Source organism: Bos taurus, chromosome 8 (assembly GCF_002263795.3).
Source record: "Bos taurus isolate L1 Dominette 01449 registration number 42190680 breed Hereford chromosome 8, ARS-UCD2.0, whole genome shotgun sequence".
NCBI lineage: Eukaryota > Metazoa > Chordata > Mammalia > Artiodactyla > Bovidae > Bos > Bos taurus.
Genome location: NC_037335.1, coordinates 89,685,001 through 89,708,355, shown reverse-complemented (window position 1 = coordinate 89,708,355; position 23,355 = coordinate 89,685,001). Strand labels below are relative to the sequence as shown.

Genomic DNA, 23,355 nt, shown 5'->3' with positions numbered 1-23,355 from the left:
TATATTTTTGAGATTAGTTGTTTGTTGCTTCATTTGCTATTATTTTCTCCCATCCTGAAGGCTGTCTTTTCACCTTGCTTATAGCTTTCCTTTGTTGTGCAGAAGCTTTTAAGTTTAATTAGGTCCCATTTGTTTATTTTTGCTTTGATTTCCAATATTCTGGGAGGTGGGTCATAGAGGATCCTGCTGTGATGTATGTCAGAGAGTGTTTTGCCTATGTTCTCCTCTAGGAGTTTTATAGTTTCTGGTCTTACGTTTAGATCTTTAATCCATTGAGCCCTTCATTTTAACCTTAAAGTTTTAGCCAAAGGGATGTCAGCACCAGAGACCTAGAGTGCTGGGTTTACCTGCCATCCATTGAAAGATTTGTGACTGGACTTTCTAGTAAATTCTTTTAGGTACTTAGAAAGGTTCTAAGTTGTAAACCGATGCTTTTTCTTTCCAGATTTATAAAATCTGAAACTATTGACTCTTTTTCTCTCTTACCATTTATTGTGAAAATTTTCAAACATAGAAAAGTTGAAACAGGCTTTTGAACATCTGTATACTTGCCATCCAGATTCAGGAGTTGCAAATACTTTGCCACCTTTTCTTAATCTATTAAAAAACAAACCCCATCTTAGGAAGTAAGCTGCAGACTGTTGTACGTGGTAAGCCGTGCTATTGCCACTCGTTCCAAACTCTGCTGTTGTCCTCTCTCTGCTGTTCCCCGTCCCCCAGGCTTTTAAAATGAAATTTCCTCTACGTTGAAAGGTTAAAACTATAGCTTAATTATGCCTGTATGTTCTCCATTGAGATTTCATTTGCTAACATTTTGCTCTACTAATATTTTTTGTTGAGCCATTTGAAAGTTGCAGTAAATTGCAGGCATCATAACACTTTTAAGATTTGGGTGTTCTTCTTTGTATCTACAATATCTTAAGAAAATTATTTTTTATTTAATGTTTAGGTCCTATTCCGATTTTAGCCATATGTCATTTTTCATATAAATATTTGTGTTAACATAAATTCCCCCCCTACACTCTGAACCCTCTATGATGACAACTTTAAGACCCTTGCTGGCAGCCCAAACTTCAGCGTACACATGATGTGTTTGGCCTTTAATGTTCCTATGTACTTTTGCATTGGTGTTGAGACTTCTTTGGAACATGGCACTTTTGCTTAAGCAGCTTTAGGAATTTATAAATAGCACTGTTTGGTGATAGCAGCTGGCAGCAAATATTTTGATATGTAACTTCTGCTTTGTGTTTATTACTTAATTTTACATCTGAAAATGTGAAACATTCATTTCTTAACCTTTTGGAGACAACAGCGCTGTGTCATTGATTTTTTTTTTTTTTTTGCGGTGTTCTTTTCCTTTACGGGCACCATCTATGTTTTTAATTTTTGTTTGGTTTGTGGGCCACACCGTGTGGCGTGTGGGATCGTAGTTCACCTGCCAGAGATTGAACCCATGCCCCTGCAGTGGAAGTGCAGAATTTTAACCACTGGACCACCAGGGAAGTCCCTGTGTTTATTTTTAAAATAAGAAATATATCTCAGTAGTACTTCTTGCAGCCCACTTGCGAGCTGTTTTAATTGTGGTGCCGTAGGTTTTTAATTTCCAAAATGAAACAGCTATAGTGTGTGTGCGCCTCGTGGTGGCTGTGTAGAGTCTGAGTTGTTAGATGTATATCAGTGTGTGAGACATAGCATGTGCTTGGGGACAAACAACCTTTGAGATGATTATCGAAGAATTTTGAGCTCTAAAACTAAATTAATGACATTTTAAAAGTGTTCTAGCAAAATTGCATACCTGGATAGCTAGCTATATTTAATACAGATGGGTTTAGCAAAGGGAAATCCAAGATCATCTTTTCTCCAAGTTTTATTACGAAAAATTTTATTTTTTTAATTTAAATTGACGTAGGAATTTGGAGAATAACATTAGTATGTTCTTTGTTTTGATTCAGAAATTAATATTTTGTCATTTTCACTTGATTGTTTGTTGTATGTATTGCTTTCTTCCCCTGAACTGTTTGAAATTCACTTGCAGACATTATGTCACCCTACCTGTAGAAATTTCAGTATGCGTTTCCTAAAAATAAGTGTATTCTTGTGCATAACTATAATGTCATCGTGCTTCTAAAGGTTAATGATAATGTCGTAATGTGTTATCTATTATATAGTCCCTATTTAAATTTCCCCATTTGTCCTCAGTGTCTTCTACAGCTTTTCCCCCTCCAAACCATTCATTTAGGATTTACTTGTCTGCTTTTAGTCCCTTAATCTAGATCAGTATGTCTACCTTTTTTTCTTATGACATTGAACTTTTATAGAATATGACCCATTTGTCTTGTAGAAGCTTCTTACCTGCTCTAGTGCATGGTGTGCTTTGCATTACATCATGTCTGGAAGACTCTGAAGTGTGGTTGGCTCATAATTAGTGCTGTTGAATGGTTTGGTCCCTCCACTGTCAACCACCGTTCATAATCAGCGGGTAATTTGGGGTGATTCTTTGGTACTATGCAACATTATTCTCTAGAAGCCTTTCGCCTCATGGGGTTAGCAGTCTGCTGGGTTTAATCCTGAATACAGGGCTATCTTTTTTATGGCCATCAAATTAAGCTTCACTTGATAACATTTTCTGTGATATTTGAAAAAAATTGTGACTCCTGCTGTCTTAGAAATGAGATTTTGCTATATCATTTCTAAGATAAAATCAGGCAGTTTGGAATAGTAATTGGAACTCAAAAATGGGGAAGGACTTTTGTATTATTAAAAAAGCTCCTGTATCCTTTCCTGCTGCAACTCTTCAATCTTTCTGTTTTACTTTCTGTGAAAGTATTGTAACAAGTTTAACCTGAAAATTTTAATTCAGTGGTAAGCAATAGAAAATCATACAAAGACAAGCTTATATCTGCTAGTGAGAAGGGTGCCTTTAGATCATCAGTAGCCAAATTTTTTATGTTACAGAACCAAGTTGATTTATTAAGTTAGGGAACATTGGTACTTGTGGAGGTTAAAATATTCTTCAGTCTTTGAAGTAGCTTTGTAAAGAATGTCAGAAAAGGAGCAGAGTTGTGAGATGTTTTTAAAATTGGAAAATACTACATCCTTTGTTAGGTGCTGTTGATAATATTTTAGTGGTAAGGGAAATTGATACAGAAGATGGGATTTGCAAAACATATGAAAGGGTTGAATTGAAACAGTTCGTCTCTTACTATAGTAGGAGAAGGTACCGGTCAGCTAATAAATTTGGTAGTGGAGAAGGCAATGGCTCCCCACTCCAGTACTCTTTCTTTCCTGGAAAATCCCATGGATGGAGGAGCCTGGTAGGCTGCGGACCATGGGGTTGCGAAGAATGGGACACGACTGAGTGTCTTCACTTTCACTTTTCCCTTTCATGCATTGGAGAAGGAAATGGCAACCCACTCCAGTGTTCTTGCCTGGAGAATCCCAGGGATGGGGGAGCCTGGTGGGCTGCCGTCTATGGGGTCACACAGAGTCAGACACGACTGAAGTGACTTAGCAGCAGCAGCAGCAGCAGCAGTAGGAAAATGAGTAGTTCTCTTTTGTTTGCTTCCATCTGACTAGCAAAAAGGACGCTTACCTGCTGAGGATGGGCATGGTATTGTCAAAAGCTCACTTGAGATATAAGATTATAAGTTTGAAGTTTTTCAGCCATGTTTAATGGCTCAAATTGTGGCTGTAGTAAATAAGAAGTTGGTTTTGGCAGAAAGTGCCAGAGGCAAGCAAGGGAGTCACTATGCAATTGACCATCTGTGGAATCTAAGCTGAGTAATGAGGGCGGTTAGTACCCAAGGAGATAAAAATCAAGCCGTAGTTTGGAGGTAGTGGTTGCATAAAGTAATTGTTGGGAGTAGGATGGCTGGTGTAAGAAAAGTGCAGTGACTAGAGGTTGTTTTGAGTGTGAGATGCTTAAAATAAAGATTCCAGAGGTCTTGGAGTGATTGGTAATGAGAAGGTTGAGGTTGTGACTGTGGAGATGGTTGGCTGGAGTTGGGTAGATTGAAGTTAGAACCAAGGGGGCATGTTGTTCAAAGGATCCTATGTTGCCAAAAATGTAATGGAAAACAAGCAAACCAGGAACCAGATTTTCAAAAATATGTGCAGATGACTAGAGGGTTAATGGGTAGATAGAGGTCTGAAACAAAAAGTTCAGTTTAGTTGCTCTGTTGCGTCCAACTCTTTGGGACCCCGTGGACTGCGGCACACCAGGCTTCCCTGTCCATCACTAACTCCCGGAATTTGTCCAAACTCATATACATCGAGTTGGTGATGCCATCCAACCATCTCATCCTCTGTCATCCCCTTTTCCTCCTGCCTTCAATCTTTACCAGCATCAGCGTCTTCTAATGAGTGGACCCTTTGCATTAGGTGGCCAAAGTATTGGAGTTTCAGCTTCAGCATCAGTCCTTCCAATGAATACTCAGGACTGATTTCCTTTATGATTGACTGGTTTGATCTCCTTGCAGTCCACAGGATTCTGAAGAGCCTTCTCCAGCACCACAGTTCAAGAGCATCAATTCTTTTGAAGAAAAAGGGAGGCCTTTTATTACTAGTGAGTGCTGTGGCACATGCCTCCACATTAGGGTGTGGGGGTAAAGATAGTGGAGAACACAAACAACCACTTTGGAGGGAGCTACTGGATGGCGGGGACTGCCTTTCAGAAGGCAGTGGAGAGGTTTGGACAATTGGAGGTTATGGGCTGTAGGGTTCCAGTAGGGAAAGCTACAGCAGCGTGGGAAGAGTTGAATGTGGAAGCTGAGATTTCTGGTGTGAAAGAGGTAGAGCTGTGCAAGGCTTGCATGGCTGTTGGGTGGACTCTTGGGAAAGGTGGATGTCTATCTTTGTTGTCATGACACCTAGACTGATTTCCTCAGCTCAATGTGGGAGAGCCCCTAGGAACAGCTTGGGAACCTTGCGTGGGGAAAAAGTCACCTTTAGAGAAGGTGCTGCTGCTTCTACAGAGACCAGCCAATTCTGACTCCATGTTGGACCTGTTTCTTCAACTTGCTTTTTGTTGCTGTTATTGTGATCTTACTTAATCAGTTCAGTTCAGTTTAGTCGTTCAGTTCAGTTCAGTCGCTCAGTCGTGTCCAACTCTCTGCGACCCAATGGACTGCAGCACGCCAGGCCTTCCTGTTCATCACCAATTCCCAGAGCCTACTCAGACTCATGTCCCATTGAGTTGGTGATGCCATCCAAACATCTCATCCTCTGTCGTCCCCTTCTCCTGCCTTCAATCTTTCCCAGCATCAGAGTCTTTTCAAATGAGTCAGTTCTTTGCATCAGGTGGCCAAAGTATTGGAGTTTTAGCTTCAGCATCAATTCTTCCAGTGAATACTCAGGATTGATCTCCTTTAGGATGGACTGGTTGGATCTCCTTGCTGTCCAAGGAACTCTCAAGACATCTTCTCCAACAGCACATTTCAAAAGCATCAGTTCTTTGGTTCTCAGCTTTCTTTATAGTCCAACTCTCACATCCATACATGACTATTGGAAAAACCATAGCTTTGACTAGACGGACCTTTGTTGGCAAAGTAATGTCTCTGCTATTTAACATGCTGTCTAGGTTGGTTATAACTTTTCTTCCAAGGAGCAAGCGTCTTTTAATTTCATCTGCATATGATGGAGTCATCATATGCAGTGATTTTGGAGCCCCCCAAAATAAAGGCTTTCACTGTTTCTATTGTTTGCACATCTATTTGCCATGAAGTGATGGGACGGGATCTTTGTTTTCTGAATGTTGAGCTTTAAGCCAACTTTCTCACTCACCTCTTTCACTTTCATCAAGAGGCTATTTAGTTCTTCGCTTTCTGCCATAAGGGTGGTGTCATCTGCCTATCTGAGGTTATTGATATTTCTCCCAGCAATCTTGATTCCAGCTTGTGCTTCATCCAGCCCAGATGAACTCTGGATGAACTCTCTTCATGACGTACACTGCATATAAGTTAAATAAGCTGGGTGACAATATACAGCCTTGACATTCTCCTTTCCTGATTTGGAACCAGTGTGTTGTTCCATGTCCAGTTACAACTGTTGCTGCTTGGCCTGCATACAGATTTCTCAGGAGACAGGTCAGATGGTCTGGTATTCCCATCTCTTGAAGAATTTTCCACAGTTTGTTGTGATCCACACAGTCAAAATCTTTGGCATAGTCAATAAAGCAGAAATAGATGTTTTTGGGAAACTCTCTTGCTTTTTCGATGATCCAGCGGATGTTGGCAATTTGATCCCTGGTTCCTCTGCATTTTCTAAATCCAGCTTGAACATCTGGAAGTTCATGGTTCACATACTGTTGAAGCCTGGCTTGGAGAATTTTGAGCATTACTTTGCTAGTGTGTGAGATGAGTGCAGTTGTGCGGTAGTTTGAGCATTCTTTGACCTTGCCTTTCTTAGGGATTGGAATGAAAACTGACCTTTTCCAGTCGTGTGGCCACTGCTAAATTTTCCAAATTAGCTAGCATATTGAGTGCAGCACTTTCACAGCATCATCTTGCAGGATTTGAAATAGCTTTACTGGAATTCCATCACCTCCACTAGCTTTGTTCATAGTGATGCTTCCTAAGGCCCACTTGACTTCACATTCCAGGATGTCTGGCTCTAGGTGAGTGATCACACCATCATGATTATCTGGGTTGTGAAGATCTTTTTTGTACATTTTGTACATTCTTCTGTGTATTCTTGCCACCTTTTCTTAATATCTTCTGCTTCTGTTAGGTCCATGCCACTTCTGTCCTTTATTGAGTCCGTCTTTGCATGAAATGTTCCTTTGGTATCTCTAATATTCTTGAAGAGATCTCTAGTCTTTCCCATTCTATTGTTTTCCTTTATTTCTTTGCACTGATCACTGAGGAAGGCTTTCTTATCTCTCCTTGCTATTCTTTGGAACTGTGCATTCAAATGGATATATCTCTCCTTTTCTCCTCTCTTCTTTTCACAGCTATTTGTAAGGCCTTCTTAGACAACCATTTTGCCTTTCAAATCTTACTTAATGGCCTGCCTCAAAGGACGCTGCCTCTCTGCCTCTTGTTCAGTCGCTAAGTACTGTTCGTGACCACATGAACTGCAGCACACTAGGCTTTCCTGTTTCTCATCATCTCCCAGAGTTTGCCCAAGTTCATGCCCATTGAATCCTTGATGCCATCCAGCCATCTCATCCTCTGTCTCCCTCTTCTCCTTCTTCCTTCCATCTTTCCCAGCATGAGGGTCTTTGCCAATGAGTTAGCTGTTTTGCATTGTGCGTGTGTGCAAAGTCGCTTCATTTGTGTCCAACTCTGTGACCCCATGGACTGTAACCTGCCAGGCTCCTCTGTTCATGGGTTCTCCGACAAGAATACTGGAGTGCGTTGCCATGCCCTTCTCCAAGGGCTCATCCAGCCCAGTGATTGAACCCATGTCACCTGCAGTCCTTGTACTGCAGGCAGAATCTTTACCACTGAGCCACTGGGGAAGTAGCCCAGCTCTTTGCATTAGGTGACCAAAGTATTGGAGCTTCAGCTTCAGTCCTTCCAAAGAGTATTCAGGGTTGATTTAAGACTGACTGGTTTGATCTCCTTGCTCTCCAGGGTACTCTCATGAGTCTCCTCCAGCATCACATTTCAAAAGCATCAGTTCTTCTTTGCTCTCCTTTAATGTCCAGCTCTAACATCCATACGTGACTACTGGAAAGACCATAGCCTTGATTATATAGACCTTAGTCGGCAAAATGAAGTCCTTGCTTTTTAACACACTAAGTTTGTCACAGCTTTCCTGCTTAGAAGCAGCGGTCTTCTAATTTCATGGCTGCAGTCACCATCTGTGATTTTAGAGCCCAAGAAGAGGAAATCTGTCACTGCTTATACCTTTTCCCCTTCTATTTGCCATGAAGTGATGGGACCAAATGCATGATCTTTGTTTTTTTTTTGATACTGAGTTTTAAGCTGGCCTTTTCACTCTCCTACCTTCACCCTCATCAAGAAGCTCTTTAGTTTCTCTTCAGTTAGAGTGGGATTGTCTGCATATCTGAAGTTTTGATGTTTCTCCTGGACTAGCTTGTGAGTCATTCGGCCCAGCATTTCTCATCGTGTGCTTTGCATATAAGTTAAATAAACAGAGTGACAATAACAGCCTTGTATTCCTTTCTCAATCCTGAACCAGTCAGTTGTTCCATACAGGGTTCTAACTTGCTTCTTGACCTGCATACAGATTTCTCAGGAGACAGGTAATGGTCTGGTATTCCCATCTCTTTAAGAGTTTTCCACAGATTGCTGTGAACCACACAGTCAAAGGCTTTAGTGCAGTCAGTGAAACAGAGGCAGATGTTTTTCTGGAATTCCCTTGCTTTCTCTATGATCCAGCAAATGTTGGCGATTTGATCTCTGATTCCTCTTCTTTTTCCTAAACCCAGGTTGAACATCTGGAAGTTCTTGGTTCACGTAACGCTGAAGCTTAGCTTGGAGGATTTTGAACGTAACCTTGCTAGAGTGGGAGATGAGTGCAATTGTCCTGTTTGACCATTCTTTAGTACTGCCCTTTTTGGGAATTGGGATGAGGATTGACCTTTTCCAGTCCTGTGGCCACTGCTGGGTTTTCCAGATTTGCTGACATATTGAGTGCAGCACTTCACTAGCATCATCTTTTAGGATTTTAAATAGCTCTGCTGGAATTCCATCACTTCCACAAACTTTATTGTTTGCCTGTTAAACTAAAATGCCTTGCTCAGCTCATAGATAATCTGACCTTGCCCATCTGTGAATGGCTGCAAAGAAAAGATTTACACATTGTTTCCAGAGGCTTGGCCATTCCCGGAGATATTTGCAAGACTGAAAACCCTTTTTACTTTACTTCCTCACTGCCTCCCTCTCTATTCTGCCTTTTGACTGTGGTTCTTCATTGCTTCTCTCTTGGGTTCTATAAAAGAACCTGGCATCCAGACCCAGACAGGATGGTTATTTTGAGACTTTAGTCTGCCGTCTCCTTGGTCAGCCAGCTTGTCTCTACACCTTGTCTCTTGGATTCACTGCCTGTTGTGCGGCGAGCAGAATGAGCATGGACTTGGTAATACTGCTTCCAGTTTTTTTTTTCATTATAGGCATACCTCGTTTTATTGAAGGTTTGTGGCAACCTGGCATTGGCAGATGATGGTTAGCTTTTTTAGCAATAGAATCTTTTAAAATCAAGATATGTATGTAGTTTTCTTCAGGTATGATGCTACTGCATACTTAATAGACAACAGTATAATGTGAACATAACTTTTATATGCATTGGAAACCAAAAAATTCATGTGACTCATTTTATTGTGTCAACTTAAAAAACAACATGAGAGTTGTGAGTTAAGTTTTATTTGGGACAGAATGAGGACTGCAGCCAGGGAGACAGCATCTCATACAGCTCTGAGAGACTGCTCCAAAGAGGTAGTGAGGGAAAGTGAATATAAAGATTTTGTGAAGGGGGAGTTCAGTGCGATCAAGCTCTTAACCTAATAAGAGGTTTTCTGCTAGTCATGAGGAGCTGATGTCTTCATGAAGGGATTTAGTGCTTTTCTAGATATGAGGAGATGCAAAGATTGGAGTAATGAAATCAGTTCTTGAAAATATCCAACTGTCTAAAGACCTGTCTACCAGATTCTGTGGAGCAGAGTGCCTTATTCTCTACCCTGAACTCCCTCAGGGGGTGTTGAAGGTCAACAGCTGCAGCAGCCCAGTGTTCAGTCTCCACAGAGGCAGATGGCAAACGCCCTTGGCAAAAACCAGTTTGTAGTTGACAGTTGACAATAATCGCTTTGTTGTGGTAGTCTGGAACTGAACCCGCCATATCTCTGAGGGATGCCCTATAACTTAGTGCCACTTGAGATACTATCTCCTTTGATTACTTACTTGTGTAGTGTCTCTCCCCTTCTACCTTAGCTTCAAACAGTAGTCGTTCTGAATATTCATTGAATTATATAGTCCATTTGATTTTAAATTTCCCTTGAAGTTTTCTGAAGTTTTATTTGTGTAGTTAAGAATTTTTTACCAGTTAAAATGATTCCTTTTCCCCTTGTTATTTAAACTTTTTAAATTATTTTAACTATTATGTTACGTTTTAGTCTCTAGAAAATGCATTCCCTTTAGTTCTTAAACCTGTGAACACATGGCTATAAGTTGTAGATAGGTAACTAATACATGAGAACTGAATGTAGTCGGGTGGTTCAGTTTGTGAACTGAAATTTGTGGTGGATATTTTTGTGTTTTATGAGAATATGTTTCCATAGATGTTTTACTACATGGACTGTAAACTGGACCCAAATTTGGTTTAAAGGATAAACCATTTTTATAAGATGATTTAACTTTTTGCCTGGGAATGAATGAAAATTGCTTTAAGGCTCCTCCAGAGTTACTGGATCTTTCCCTCTGGTTCTGGAATCTTGGGAGCAGAAAGGGAACTGCTAAGTCTTACTGACTGTAATCCCTTATCTTGGTTCACCGACCTTCCACCCAGCAGTGGCTCAGGCTTGAAGCGGATTCCAGTGTTGCCTCATCCTCCAGGAGTTGTTCCACTGTGTACCTGCTGCTCCTGTTTCTTACTCCTGGTCTTGCTGGGTCTTTTTGTGTCCCGTCAAGAAGATGGGCTGTGCCAGTCTAAATCTTCCTTGACATACCAGTGTCTACCCTTTTCTGGCTTCTGCCCGCAAAATGGATTGGGATACAGGGAAGCCCAAGGCTGTATTATGTTCAATTGACCGCCAAGAAACTACCCTTTTCTTTGTTGAAGGGTCTAGTACTTTCTTTTCTCTTGCTTCTCTGTGCAGTCCTTGGCACCAAGGACTGAGAAATTAAAGTTAATTGCTTCTGGGCAAAATGCATTTTCACTGATGTTACATTTAAAATAATGTCATGTTTGATGGCTTACTTGGAGAAGTTTGCTCTTGTGTGATGCTCTAGTAATGAACTGTTATTTCACTGTTTTACAGAGTACGTAAGATTTCACGTATTTTTGCTGAACTTGTTTAAAAAAAAAAAGCGCTTGGGATGATGGATTAACAAGAACATTGAAAGTCTGTGAAGTTTCAAATTGGAGCGTGTTGGATTTTCACCCTAGTCCAGCAGCTGTGCTGCTCACCTAAATACAGATGAATGAAGACCCCATTCGGAAAGACACCTGGCCAGCGGTCCAGAGCTGATGCAGGTAGGCAGTGCACTTCCACACTTGCTTTTGTGCAATAAATTTGAAGCGGTTGTAAAAATGGGGAATGCTCTCATGTAATTCCTAGTGGTTTGCTGTGCTTAAAGCTTTGTGTGATTTCTAGTATTTTATACATGTGAAAAACACAGGTTTAGGTTTGTGAAAGGTAGGAAATCATATTAATTTTTCCTGTGGTCTTTTGCAGTAAGTTATGGATGTCCAGTAAATTTAGCAAGTGAATTGTAAATACTTAAGAGGTTTCTAGTAAGTAAAGGTTTTATCATTGGTTTTTGAAAGAAGTGAAAGTGAGATGACTAGATGAGTATTAGATTTAGTGAGATTTAGAGTTTAATAGGAAAAAAGGTAAACTCAGCTTTTTGTGTATTTACTTGAAGGAACTGGAATGTGATGTATGGAAATGAAATGAATATTTAATAGAAATTCTTATTTTTGTGGCATACAGCTGATACTAGAAGTTTAGACTTTGCATGGTTTTTGTCTACCCTAGAAAACTAAAAGGTAAAAATCTTACAGGCTACAGAATAAAATGGGTAAGTAATAAATACATTCTTTTGTTGTTGTTGTTTTTTCACTAAGTTGTGTCTGATTCTTTTTCAACCCTATGGACTGTAGCCCTGCAGACTCCTCTGTCCAGGGGATTTCCCAGGCAAGAATACTGGAGTGGGTTGCCATTTTTTTCCTTTAGGGATCTTCCTGACCCAGGGATCCAACTTGTGTCTCCTGTGTTGGTAGGCAGATTCTTTACCACTGAGCCATCAGGGAAGCCCAGTGTTCTCTTTTGGACTTTTATTTTTCGCCATTCCAGAAATACATTTGAATATTGAAAACATCTGTCAAATATAAGTGAATCTGAGAATTCAGCTAGCAAAATTACTAGTAATCTTAAAATGGTTGCTGTGTGGTTTAGAATTTATTATATTTATTCGCTATGGAGTTTGTAATTCCTTTGTAGAGGAGCCACAGGGATTAAGATTTTAAGTTGCTTTTATCTCTTTGATTTTAGTGCCTCTCTTGTAAACATTGATTCAACTGTTACATTTGTCGATAAGATTAACTTGCAGTCATGGTGACAGACTGGAGTGTAAGTCAGCTGAGGGTTTACTATTCTCATTCCAACTCTCTCATCAGTTCTATCCTGCTCTTTTTTTATTTCTTTACTTCTTAATTTTTTAATAATTTGTTTATTTATTTTTGTTTACACTAGGTCTCTGTTACGCGTACAGGTTCTCTAGTTTCTCCTAGCAGGGGCTGCTCTTTGTGGTGCATTGCCGTGACTTCTTGGTGCAGAGCACAAGCTTAGACACATTGGCTTCAGCAGTTGCCACATGCGGGCTCTAGAGTGCAGGTTCAGTTGCCACATGTGGGCTCTAGAGCGCAGGTTCAATTGCCACATGTGGGCTCTAGAGCTCAGGTTCAGTTGCCACATGCGGGCTCTAGAGTGCAGGTTCAGTTGCCACATGTGGGCTCTAGAGCTCAGGTTCAGTTGCCACATGCGGGCTCTAGAGTGCAGGTTCAGTTGCCGCATGTGGGCTCTAGAGCACAGGTTCAAGTTGCACACAGGCTTAAATTGCTCTGCGACATGTGGAATCTTCTCAGACCAGGGATCAAACTTGTGTCCCCGGCATTGGCAGGCAGATTCTTATCCACTGCACCACCAGGGAAGTCCTGTCCTGCTCTTTTACTAGCTGTGTAAACATTGGTGCCTTCTGTATCTTCTTAAGCCTTGTTTTTCCTTATCTAAACAGTAGTACTGTTATGTATCTACTGGGGTTATTATGAAGAAATAAATGTGTTTTTGTGTGTGAGGTGCTTAGCTATATGCCTAGCTGCTCTGCAAAAAGCATTGTTTTTGTTGATCATACTATTTTAACAAAATGTTTATTTCATCTCATTTGTTTCAAAAATTGCTGTCAACAAAAGTTTTTGTTGATTGGTGAACCCCGCATGTTTCTGTAGCTTGAGATAGTAATTGTACCCCAAGTCTTTTTAGGCACACCATTCTGAATTCATCACTCCTATTTTCTTCATTGATTTAAAGTCATATTCTTAGTTAGGAGAGAGAACTGATTAAAGTGATGTGTAGTATGGTATAAGTAATTGAAGGAGCTAAACCAGGAGATGTTACTGTTAAGGGAGAGATTATCTAATCCTAGCCAGTACTTTGATCTTATATTTTCTTATCCTTTGATAATTTCTTAGAGCATGTGGCATAGCACTAGAGACAGAGTGGGTACTCTGTAAATTCCGGTTGGCCTATTGTTTAATATTTTAATGTGTAAGATCCTGGGGTCATTTATTTTTCACTGTTACGTATTATACTCTTAGATCAATGATCCCTTTGATCAGTATTATTTATAAAATTATTTTAATCATTTTTCCTGTTAACATAAATGGAGGCTCTGTTACTTTTAAATCTTTATATCAGTAACAAATGTGCCCATTAACAAATAAAATTCACCTAGAAAGGGGGTTTCTTATTTTCATGCATCAAGAAACCTAGATAGACATTCCAGAGTTGCTATGGTGGCTCAGATGTGCCCTTAGTCTGGTGCCATCTCAAAACTGAAGCGGGGAGCCTTCAGTGTATAGGGCTCCTAGGATATTTCTCTTCCACTGTGGGCCATTGGATATCTGGACTTATTACTTAAGGCTCCCAGAGCAAGTACCTGAAGAGAAACAGGCACAGAAGCATGGTGTCTTCTATTGGGGGTCTTGAAAGTTATATGGGTTCACTTTTGTTGCATTTTGTTCATTGATGCAGTCTCAAAGGTCTGCTCAGGTTCAAGGGAGTGTGCATGTACTCTGCTCTATAGGAGAAGTGTCAGAGAATTATGGTCATGTTTTAAAACCACCACAGTGGGCAAATCCTAATACCTGACAGTGTTTGTCATTAGGGCATGTGTAATCAATAAAAATTTGAAAATTGAATATTTGCATTATCTCTGTATACATAGTTCACCATAATAGGGATTTCTGTTTTTTAAATAACTTAGATTTATTTGTATAATTATGTTGAATTTTAATTGGTTTCTAAAGTGGTAGTTTATATATATATCTAATGATGTTAAGCCACAAGTCCTTTTACCTGATAAAATTTTTCATGTTTTCCCCCCATAGAATTAGCCTCCATTTTTACTAGTTTATCAAATATAAATTTTCTCCTTTTATGACATTTTAATCATACTGATAAGTACAGGGAATGGTAATAATAGATGGATGTGCCTGCTGCTGCTGCTGCTAAGTCGCTTCAGTCATGTCCAACTCTGTGCGACCCCATAGACGGCAGCCTACCAGGCTCTCCCATCCCTGGGATTCTCCAGGGAAGAACACTGGAGTGGGTTGCCATTTCCTTCTCCAATGCATGAAAGTGAAAAGTGAAAGTGAAGTCGCTCAGTCGTGTCCGGCTCTTAGCGACCCCATGGACTGCAGCCTTCCAGGCTCCTCTGTCCATGGGATTTTCCAGGCAAGAGTACTGGAGTGGGGTGCCATTGCCTTAATACTCAGATTAACAACTGTTTTTACTATATTCAGATGTTTTTAAAACCTCGATTTTTCTGTTTACCAATCAATAGAAATTCATGAGTGAAATGTCAAATAGTGCCAAAGACTTTTATCAAAAAGTAGGCATTCTGTTCATTTTGAGTTTTGCCTTCAGTATTTGTAAATAATGAATATACAAATTTTTCTTTATTAGATATTGAAACCTGTTGAGGATTCTTTTTCACATAACATCTTCTTCTCTCATTAGCCTTTTTGTTTTTTTTAAATGAAATCTATTTAATTTTTTAATTGAAATACAGCTAATTTGCGATGTTGAGTTAGTTTCAGGTACACAGCAAAGTGATTCAGTTGTATATGTGCTGCCGCTACTGCTGCTAAGTTGCTTCAGTCGTATCCAACTCTTTGCAGCTCTGTAGACTGTAGCCCACGAGGTTCCTCTGTCCATGGGAGTTTCCAGGCAAGAATACTGCAGCGGGTTCCTGACCCAGAGATTGAACCTGCGTCTCTTACATCTCCTGCATTGGCAGGCAGGTTCTTGACCACTAGCTCCACCTGCATATACATGTCTGTTTTTCAGATTCTTTTCCATGATAGGATATTACAAGATATTGAGTATTGTTACCTCCACTATATGGTAGGTCCTTGTTTACCTGTTCTATATATGATAATGTGTTTATGTTAATCAGAAACTCCTAATTTATCCCCTCCCCCCATTATATCTCTTCTGGTAACTATAAGTTTGTCTTCTGTGTCTGTGAGTCTATTTCTGTTTTGTAAATAAGTTCATTTGTATTATTTTTTAAAATTTCGTATGAGGTGATAGCATGTGATAGTTTTCCTTGACTGCAGTTAATATTATAATCTCTAGGTCTCTATAGTAGCTGCAGTGCCATTATTTCATCTGTTTTTATGGCTGAGTAATAGTCTATTGTATATGTGTACCACATCTTTATCCATTCATCTGTTGATGGTTACTTCTAGGTCTTAGCTGTTGTAATTAGTGCTGTTATGAACATGGGGATGCATGGATTCCAGCGTCATACGGTAGCTCTGTGTTTAGTTTTTACGGAACCTCTGTACTGTTCTCCATAGTAGCTGTACCACCTTACGTTCTCCAGCCGTGTAGAAGAGTACCACACTCTGTGTAGCATTTATTGTTTATTGACTTTTTAAAGACAGCCATTCTGACTCGTGTCTGTCAGTGAGATACCTCATTGTTTGTACTTTTGATTTGCATTTCTTTAATAATTAGCAATGTTGAGCTTATTTTCATATGCCTGTTACCCATCTGTGTGTCATCTTTGGAGAAATGTCTGTTTAGATCTTCTGTCCTTTTTTGATTGGGTTGTTTGTTTTTTGATACTAAGCTGTATGAAGTTTGTATATTTTGAAAATTAATCTCTGTTGGTAGCATCATTTGCAAATATTTTCTCCCAGTCTGTAGATTGACTTTTTGCTTTGTTATGGTTTTCTTTGCTGTACAAAAATTTTTAAAGTTTAATTAGATACCATTTGTAAAATTTTTGCTTTTATTTCCATTACCGTAAAAGACAGAGCCAGCCGCCCCGCCCCCACCCGCTCCCCCCACCTCCCCAAATATTGCTGTGATTTATGTCGGAGTGTTCTGTTTCCTCTAGGAGTTTTATAATACCCAGTCTTACATTTAAGTCTAATTCCTTTTGAGTTTATTTTTGTATATGGTGTTAAGAGAATGTTCTAATTTCATCCGTTTACATGTAGCTGTCCAGTTTTCCCAGCAGTACTAACTGAGAAGACTGTCTTTTCTCTATTGTATGTTCTTGCCTCCCCACAAACTCTCAATTGTATATTCTTGCCACTCAGAAACTCAAAGTGTGTGAGTTTATTTCTAGGCTTTCTATCCTGTCCATTGATCTCTATGTCTGTTTTTGTGCCAGTATCATACTGTTTGATCACTGTGACTCTGTAGTATAATCTGAAGTCAGGGAGCATGATTCCTCATTGTGTTCTTTCTCAAGATTGTTCTGGCTATTTGGATTCTTTTGTGTTTCCATACAAATAAAATTTTTTGTTCTAGTTCTATGAAAAATACCATTGATAATTTGAAAGGAATTGCATTGACAGTAGATTGCTTTGGGTAGTGTGGCCATTTTAACATTATTGGTTCTTCCATTCCAAGAACACAGTATATCATCAGTTTCTTTTCATCAGTGTTTTATAGTTTTTGGAGTTCTGGTATTCTGCTTCCTTAGGCTTTATTTATAGATAAATTATCTTTCTTAACGCTTTATTATTATTTTTTGATATTTATTTATTAATTTGGCTCCTGTTCATGGATCACAGCCTTCTCGTGGTGAAGAGGCTTGTGTAACTAGAGATCTCTTCAAGACAACTGGAGATATCAAGGGAATATATCATGTAAGGAGGGGCATGATAAAGGACAGAAATGGTAAGGACCTATCAGAAGCAGAGTAAGAAGGGTGGCAAGAATACACAGAACTATACAGAAAAGGTCTTAATGACTTGAATAACCATGATTTTGTGGTCACTCACCTAGAGTCAGAAATCCTGGAGTGTGAAGTCAGGTGGGTCTTAGCATTTACTACCAACAAAGCTAGTGGAGAGGTGGTAGAATTCCAGCTGAGCTATTTACAGTCCTAGAAGATGAGGCTGTTAAGTGCTGCACTTAATACGTCAGCAAATTTGGAAAACTCAACAATGGTCACAGCACTGGAAAAGGTCAGTTTTCATTCTAGTTTCAAAGAAAGGCAGTGCCAAAGAGTGTTCAAATTACTGTAGAATTGTACTTATTTCACTTGCTAGCAAGGTTATGCCCAAAATCCTTCAAGCGAGGCTTCAGGAGTTTGTGAACCAAGAACTTCCGAATGTACAGACTGGTTTAAAAAAAGGCAGAGGAACTAGAGATCAGATTGCCAACATTTGTTGGATCATAGAGAAAGCCAGGGAATTCCAGAAAATCATTTACTTCTGCATCATTGACTATGCTAAAGCCTTTGACTTTGTGGATCACAACAAACTGTGGAAAATTCTTAAAGAGATAAGAATACCAGACTACCTTACTTGTCTCCTGAGAAACCTGTATGCAGGTCAAGAAGCAACAATTAGAGTGGGACATGGAACAACTGACTGGTTCCAAATTGGGAAAGGAATATGACAAGCTGTATATTGTCACCCTGTTTATTTAACTTCTATGCAGAGTACATCATGTGAAATGCTGGGCTGGATAACTCACAAGCTGGAGTCAAGATTGCCGAGAGAAATATCAACAACCTCAGGTATGTAGATGATACCACTCTAATGGCAGAAAGTGAAGAGCAACTAAAGAGCTTCTTGGTGAGAGTGAAAGAGAAGAGTAAAAAAGCCGGCTTAAAACTCGATACTCAAGAAACCAAGGTGGTATCCAGTCCCCTCACTTCATGGCAAATAGATGGGGGAAAGTGTAAGCAATGACAGACTTTATTTTTTTGGGTTCCAAAATCAACACGGACAGTGACTACAGCCACAAAATTAAAAGACACTTGCTCCTTGGAAGAAAAGCTATGACAACCCTAGACAGTATATTCAAAATCAGAGACATCGCTTTGCTGACAAAAGTCTGTCTAGTTAAGCTATAGTTTCTCCAGTAGTTATGTATGGATCTGAGAATTGGACCATAAAGAAGGCTGAGTGACAAAGAATTGATGTTTTTTAATTATGGTGCTGGAGAAGACTCTTGAGAGTCCCTTGGACTGCAGGGAAGTGAAAGTGGTCAATCCTAAAGGAGGTCAACCCTGAATATTCATTGGAAGGCTTGATGCTGAAGCTCTAGTACTTTGCCTACCTGTTGTGAAGAGCAGACTCATTGGAAAAGACCCTGATGCTGGAAAAGATTGAGGACACGAGGAGAAGGGGGCGACAGAGGTGAGATAGTTAGATAGCATCACCAACTCAATGGATATAAATCTGAGCAAATTCCTGGAGATGGTGAACGACTGGGGGCCTGGTGTGCTGCCGTCCTTGGGGTCACAAAGAGTCAGACATGACTTAGCGACTGAACAGAAACAACAGTGAATATTTGGCTGCACCAGGTCTTAGATGTGGCCCACAGGATCTTCGATCTTCATTGCAGCATAGGAGATCTTTTAATTGTGGCATGTGAACCCTTATTTGCAGCATATGGATCTAGTTCCATGAGCAGGGATTGAATGCAGGCCCTCTGCATTGGGAGCATGGACTCTTAGCCACTGAACCCCAGTGAAGTCCTTAGAGTCTTTTTGATGCAGTGATAAATGAACTTGTTTCCTTAATCTCTCTTTCTGATACTTCATTGTTAGTATACAGAAATACAAATGATTTCTGTATATTAATTTTATATCCAGCAACTTTATCAAATTCACTGATGAGCTCTAGTAGTTTTCTGATAGCATCTTTTAGGATTTTTTATGTGAAGAAAGCTGAGCGCTGAAGAATTGATGCTTTTGAACAGTGGTATTGGAGAAGACTCTTGAGAGTCCCTTGGACTGCAAGGAGAGCCAACCAGTCTACTCTAAAGGAGATCAGTCCTGGGTGTTCTTTGGAAGGACTGATGCTAAAGCTGAAACTCCAATACTTTGGCCACCTCATGCGAAGGGTTGACTCATTGTAAAAGACTGATGCTGGGAGGGATTCGGGGCAGGAGGAGAAGGGGACGACAGAGAATGAGATGGCTGGGTGGCATCACCAACTTGATGGGCGTGAGTTTGAGTGAATTCTGGGAGTTGGTGATGGATAGGGAGGCCTGGTGTGTTGCAATTCATGAGGTTGCAAAGAGTCGGACACGACTGAGCAACTGAACTGAACTTACGTATAGCATTATGTGATCTTGACAGTTTTACTACTTCTTGAAACTTCTAAAAAAGCTTTGGCTAAAAATGTATTTATTGTTTCTGTCGTGATTACTACATAAATATTGAACATTTGAGCCAAGTAATGCAGTATGGTTACTTTTTTTTGGTACATTATGTTTTTCTTGGAGTTTTGTGATTGCTTAATTTTTTTCTATTTGTTTAAGTTTCTTTGCAAGTTGGAGTCTTCTAGAACCTCTAACAGCTTTATGAAACTCCTCTCAATGTAATTTCCTGCATGCCGAATGTAATAGATAATCCATCTGTCCTTGTTTTTCTTAAGAGAGTCTTTTTCTAGCACCTTCTGTCATTTTCTATTCTGTTGATTATTCTCTCGATCTGATACAACATTGTCATCCTTGGAGTTTCTTTTTCCTCTTTTATATGTTAGATTCTCCTTTTTCTTGGTTGCTGTGCCTTTGTTTCTTAGTGTGTACTCTTGCCTAGCTAAAGCGTGTACATCTTTAAAAGTTTCATGAATAGACAGTGGATGAGTTGATTGTTAGAAAGCTACAGGTGTAATGTATAGTGATTCATTCATATTCTTTTCGGTTCTCAGATTTACTGAAATTGTCTCTAATAACAATTTTCAAAAATGCACATAAAAAGGGCTTCCTTGGTGGCTCAATAATAAAGAATCCGCCTGTCAATGCAGGAGACACGGGAACATCCCACATGCTAAGGGGCGATCAAACCCGTGTGCCACCACTATTGAGCCTGTGCTCCACAAGAAGAAAAGCTGCTGCCGTGAGAAGTCTGCACTGCAACTAGAGAAAGCCTGGGCAGCCAAAAATAAGTAAATAATACCGTAAAAGTAAATTTAAAAAAAAATGCTGTTTATTTTGGAACTTGTCTGGATGAGCTTGTTAAAACAGTTTGAGTGTATATAGTTTTTCTTGCCTGTTATTGTTTGGGACGATTCAAGTGACTGTACTGTTAGGTGAATCATAGAACAGTTTATTTTGTAAATTATGCTTGTTTTTCCTCACTTCAGTCAACAAATAGATGTAACTGTAGCTACCTAGTGAAGGGTCTTGTTCTGTTTTCCACTGGAAAATCTGTGATCCTCAGATGGGTGATATGAAGCCATTGTCAATAACAAACTAATCTTAGTGCCCAGTAAGTATATACGTACCTACCTGTTCTTCTGTTACTTGCCTTTTCCCCTGAACAGTATGTAGTTGTGACGTCTTCTTAGCAATATATAGAGAAATGGCTCATGGTTCTTTACAACTGAGTAGTATCCCATTGTGTAGAAGTGTGAAGTTAGTTTGTAGAGTAGTCATTTATTTGGACGTTTGTGTTGCTTCTACTCTCCTGCTATTGGAAATAATAACTGCAGTGAAAAGCCTTGCCCATTTGTCTTACCACTGTCATTGGGATAGATTTCTTGAGGTAGCACTGAATCAGATCTCAAGTATATACGTAGTTACGTAATACACCGTCACCTTCCCCTGTGTGGGCTTTGTACCGCTTCGCGTTCCTAGTAGCAGGCAGTCTGTCGGTGTTTCTTACAGCCTTGCCAGTGGTGTGTGTCACCAGCAGTGTAGGGTTTTCCCATCTGATGGATGAGGAATGGTATCGCTATAGTTTTAAAGGCCTCTCTGACCTTTTTCTGTTCTTATCTCACCCATTTTTTCTTCTCTGCTTTCTGAAAGTCTTTTAATGTCAGAGATAGTAACTTTTGTCTATGTTATGACTAATTTATCTTACATGCTGTTGTATGGCATCAGCTTCTTGGAGAAAACCTTTTTGCGTCCCTTGTCTCTTGCTCCCATCTGTATGGGTCCCTTAGCCTGCTTCTCAGGATTGTGTTGGACTTCTGACGTGGTTTCTTGAGTCCTCCGTGTCTACAGGGCTTTTCTCTCAATTTCTGGAGTATCTTCCAATAATTTTGAGAGATTTGTTTAAGCTGTAAAATTTTGAGCCCATACGTGAATGTAAATGCCAGTTGGTAATTTATCTGATTACAGAATTCAAGCTTTGAAGTAATTTTATCTCAGTTTTGAAGGCATCACTTACCTCTTGTTAATCTAGCCCAGTGTTGATGGTCAAAGAATAAGTCTAGTACCTCTTTTTTATAAAGAATTTTTTAAAAATAGACTATTTTTGTAGAGCAATTTCAAGTCATAGCAAAATTGAGCCACAGGTACAATGGTTCCTCATATATCCCGTCTCTTCAGTGTTTCCCAGCAGCAGCAGCCCACAGCCACTTGTACTTTTGTTAAATAAATGTGTCTGTTGCAGTGACACATCATCACCCTGAGTCTATAGTTCACCGCAGTGTTCACTCTTGGTGATGTGTGCTCTGTGGGTCTTGACAAGTAATGACACGAATCCTCCCTTGGAGTATCACACAGAGTGGCTTCACGGCCCTAAAATTCCTCTTTGCTGCAGCTATTCATCCCTGCCTCCGCCTTAACCTTTTATTGTCTGACCTTTCATTGTCTCTATAGTTTTTGACTTTTCCAGAATATCATATAGTTGGAGTCATAAAATATGTAAACTTACCAGGTTAGTATTATGGATTTAAGTTTCCTCCATGTCTTTTCATGGCTTGATGGCTCTTTTTTCTTTCAGTACTGAATAATCTGTTGTCTGGATATAGTACCAAGTGTTTATCCATTCACCTACTGAAGGATGTCTTGTTGATTGCTTCCAAGTTTTGGCACTTATGAATAAAAGTCCTATGAACATCTATATGTAGGCTTTTATATGGATATAAATTTTCACCTCCTTTGGGTAAGTGTCAGGGAGCATAATTTCTGGGTCATATGGTAAGAGTTTTGTTAGAAACTGCCAAATTTTCATTTCCATCAGCTTTGAATGAGAATTCCAGTTGCTTCACATCCTCTCCAGAGTTTGCTGTTGTCAGTTTCACCATTCTAATAGGTGTATTAGTGGTGTCTCATTGTTTTGAGCCTGTATTTCTCTGATGACTTATGATACAGAGCATCTTTTCATGTGTTTATTTGCCATTTCTGTCTTCTTTAATGAGGTGTATATTAAGGTTTTCGGTTCATTTTTTAAAGGATGTTTATAATTAGTTTGTTTTCTTGTTGCAGAATTTTAAAAGTTGTATATATTATAGATAACAATACTTTATCAGATGTGTCTTTCACAAATATTTTCTTAGCATCTTGACATTGTCTTTCATAGAGCAGAAGTTTTAAATTTTAATTGTCTGACTTATCAGTTATTTTTTTTCATGGATTGTGCCTTTGGCATTGTATTGGGTTGGCCAAAATGTTCCTTTGGTTTTAAAGTAAAAATAAAAGACACTTTTTTCATTTTCTTCAAGAACTTTATTGGACGACATATTGTTTTTTGTTCCATTACCTTCTGTAATTTTTTTAAGGCAACTTCATAATTCCTTCTTCCCAAAGCTTTATATCTTCTTGAGCAAAGAACTGTTCCAGGTGCTTTTTACAGTCTTCCAGGGATTTGAAATTGTTTCCATTAAGAGAATTTTGTAAAGACTGAAATAAATGGAATTTTGAAGGTGCAGTGTCTGGTGAAATGGTGTATGAATCAGAAGTTCCCAGCAAAGCTGTTACAGTTTTTGCCTGATCATCAAAGAAACATGCGATCTTGTGTTATCCTGATGAAAAGATTATGTGTTTTCTGTTGACTAATTCTAGATACTTTTTGTCAGGTGGTCTAATTGGGAGCAGTGCTTGTCGGAATTGTTTGATTTTCCAGAAGGAGCTCATAATAGAGGACTCCCTTCCAAATCCCACCATATATACTATATAATCTTTGGATGAAGACCAGCCTTTGGTGTGGTGGTTCCTTTTGCTTGTCCCACAATCTCTTCCAA

The 23,355-nt window shown here is 39.5% G+C and overlaps 1 protein-coding gene across 5 annotated transcripts in view; it reads left to right on the top strand.

Moving 5' to 3' along the window:
- Positions 1 to 23,355, top strand: part of SPIN1 (spindlin 1) — an 82,032-nt gene that overhangs the window by 22,536 nt on the left and 36,141 nt on the right. For 3 of the 5 annotated variants that reach the window (XM_059889221.1, XM_015471411.3, XM_059889220.1), the window contains exons 2-3: positions 10,940 to 11,154; positions 17,870 to 17,948. In XM_059889221.1, coding sequence (XP_059745204.1) covers positions 11,149 to 11,154; positions 17,870 to 17,948 — 85 coding nt within the window. In that variant the 5' untranslated portion in view covers positions 10,940 to 11,148. Of the gene's footprint in view, positions 1 to 10,939; positions 11,155 to 17,869; positions 17,949 to 23,355 lie in introns of those variants that run through there. The other 2 variants (XM_005200923.5, NM_001192821.3) reach the window with 2 other exon arrangements.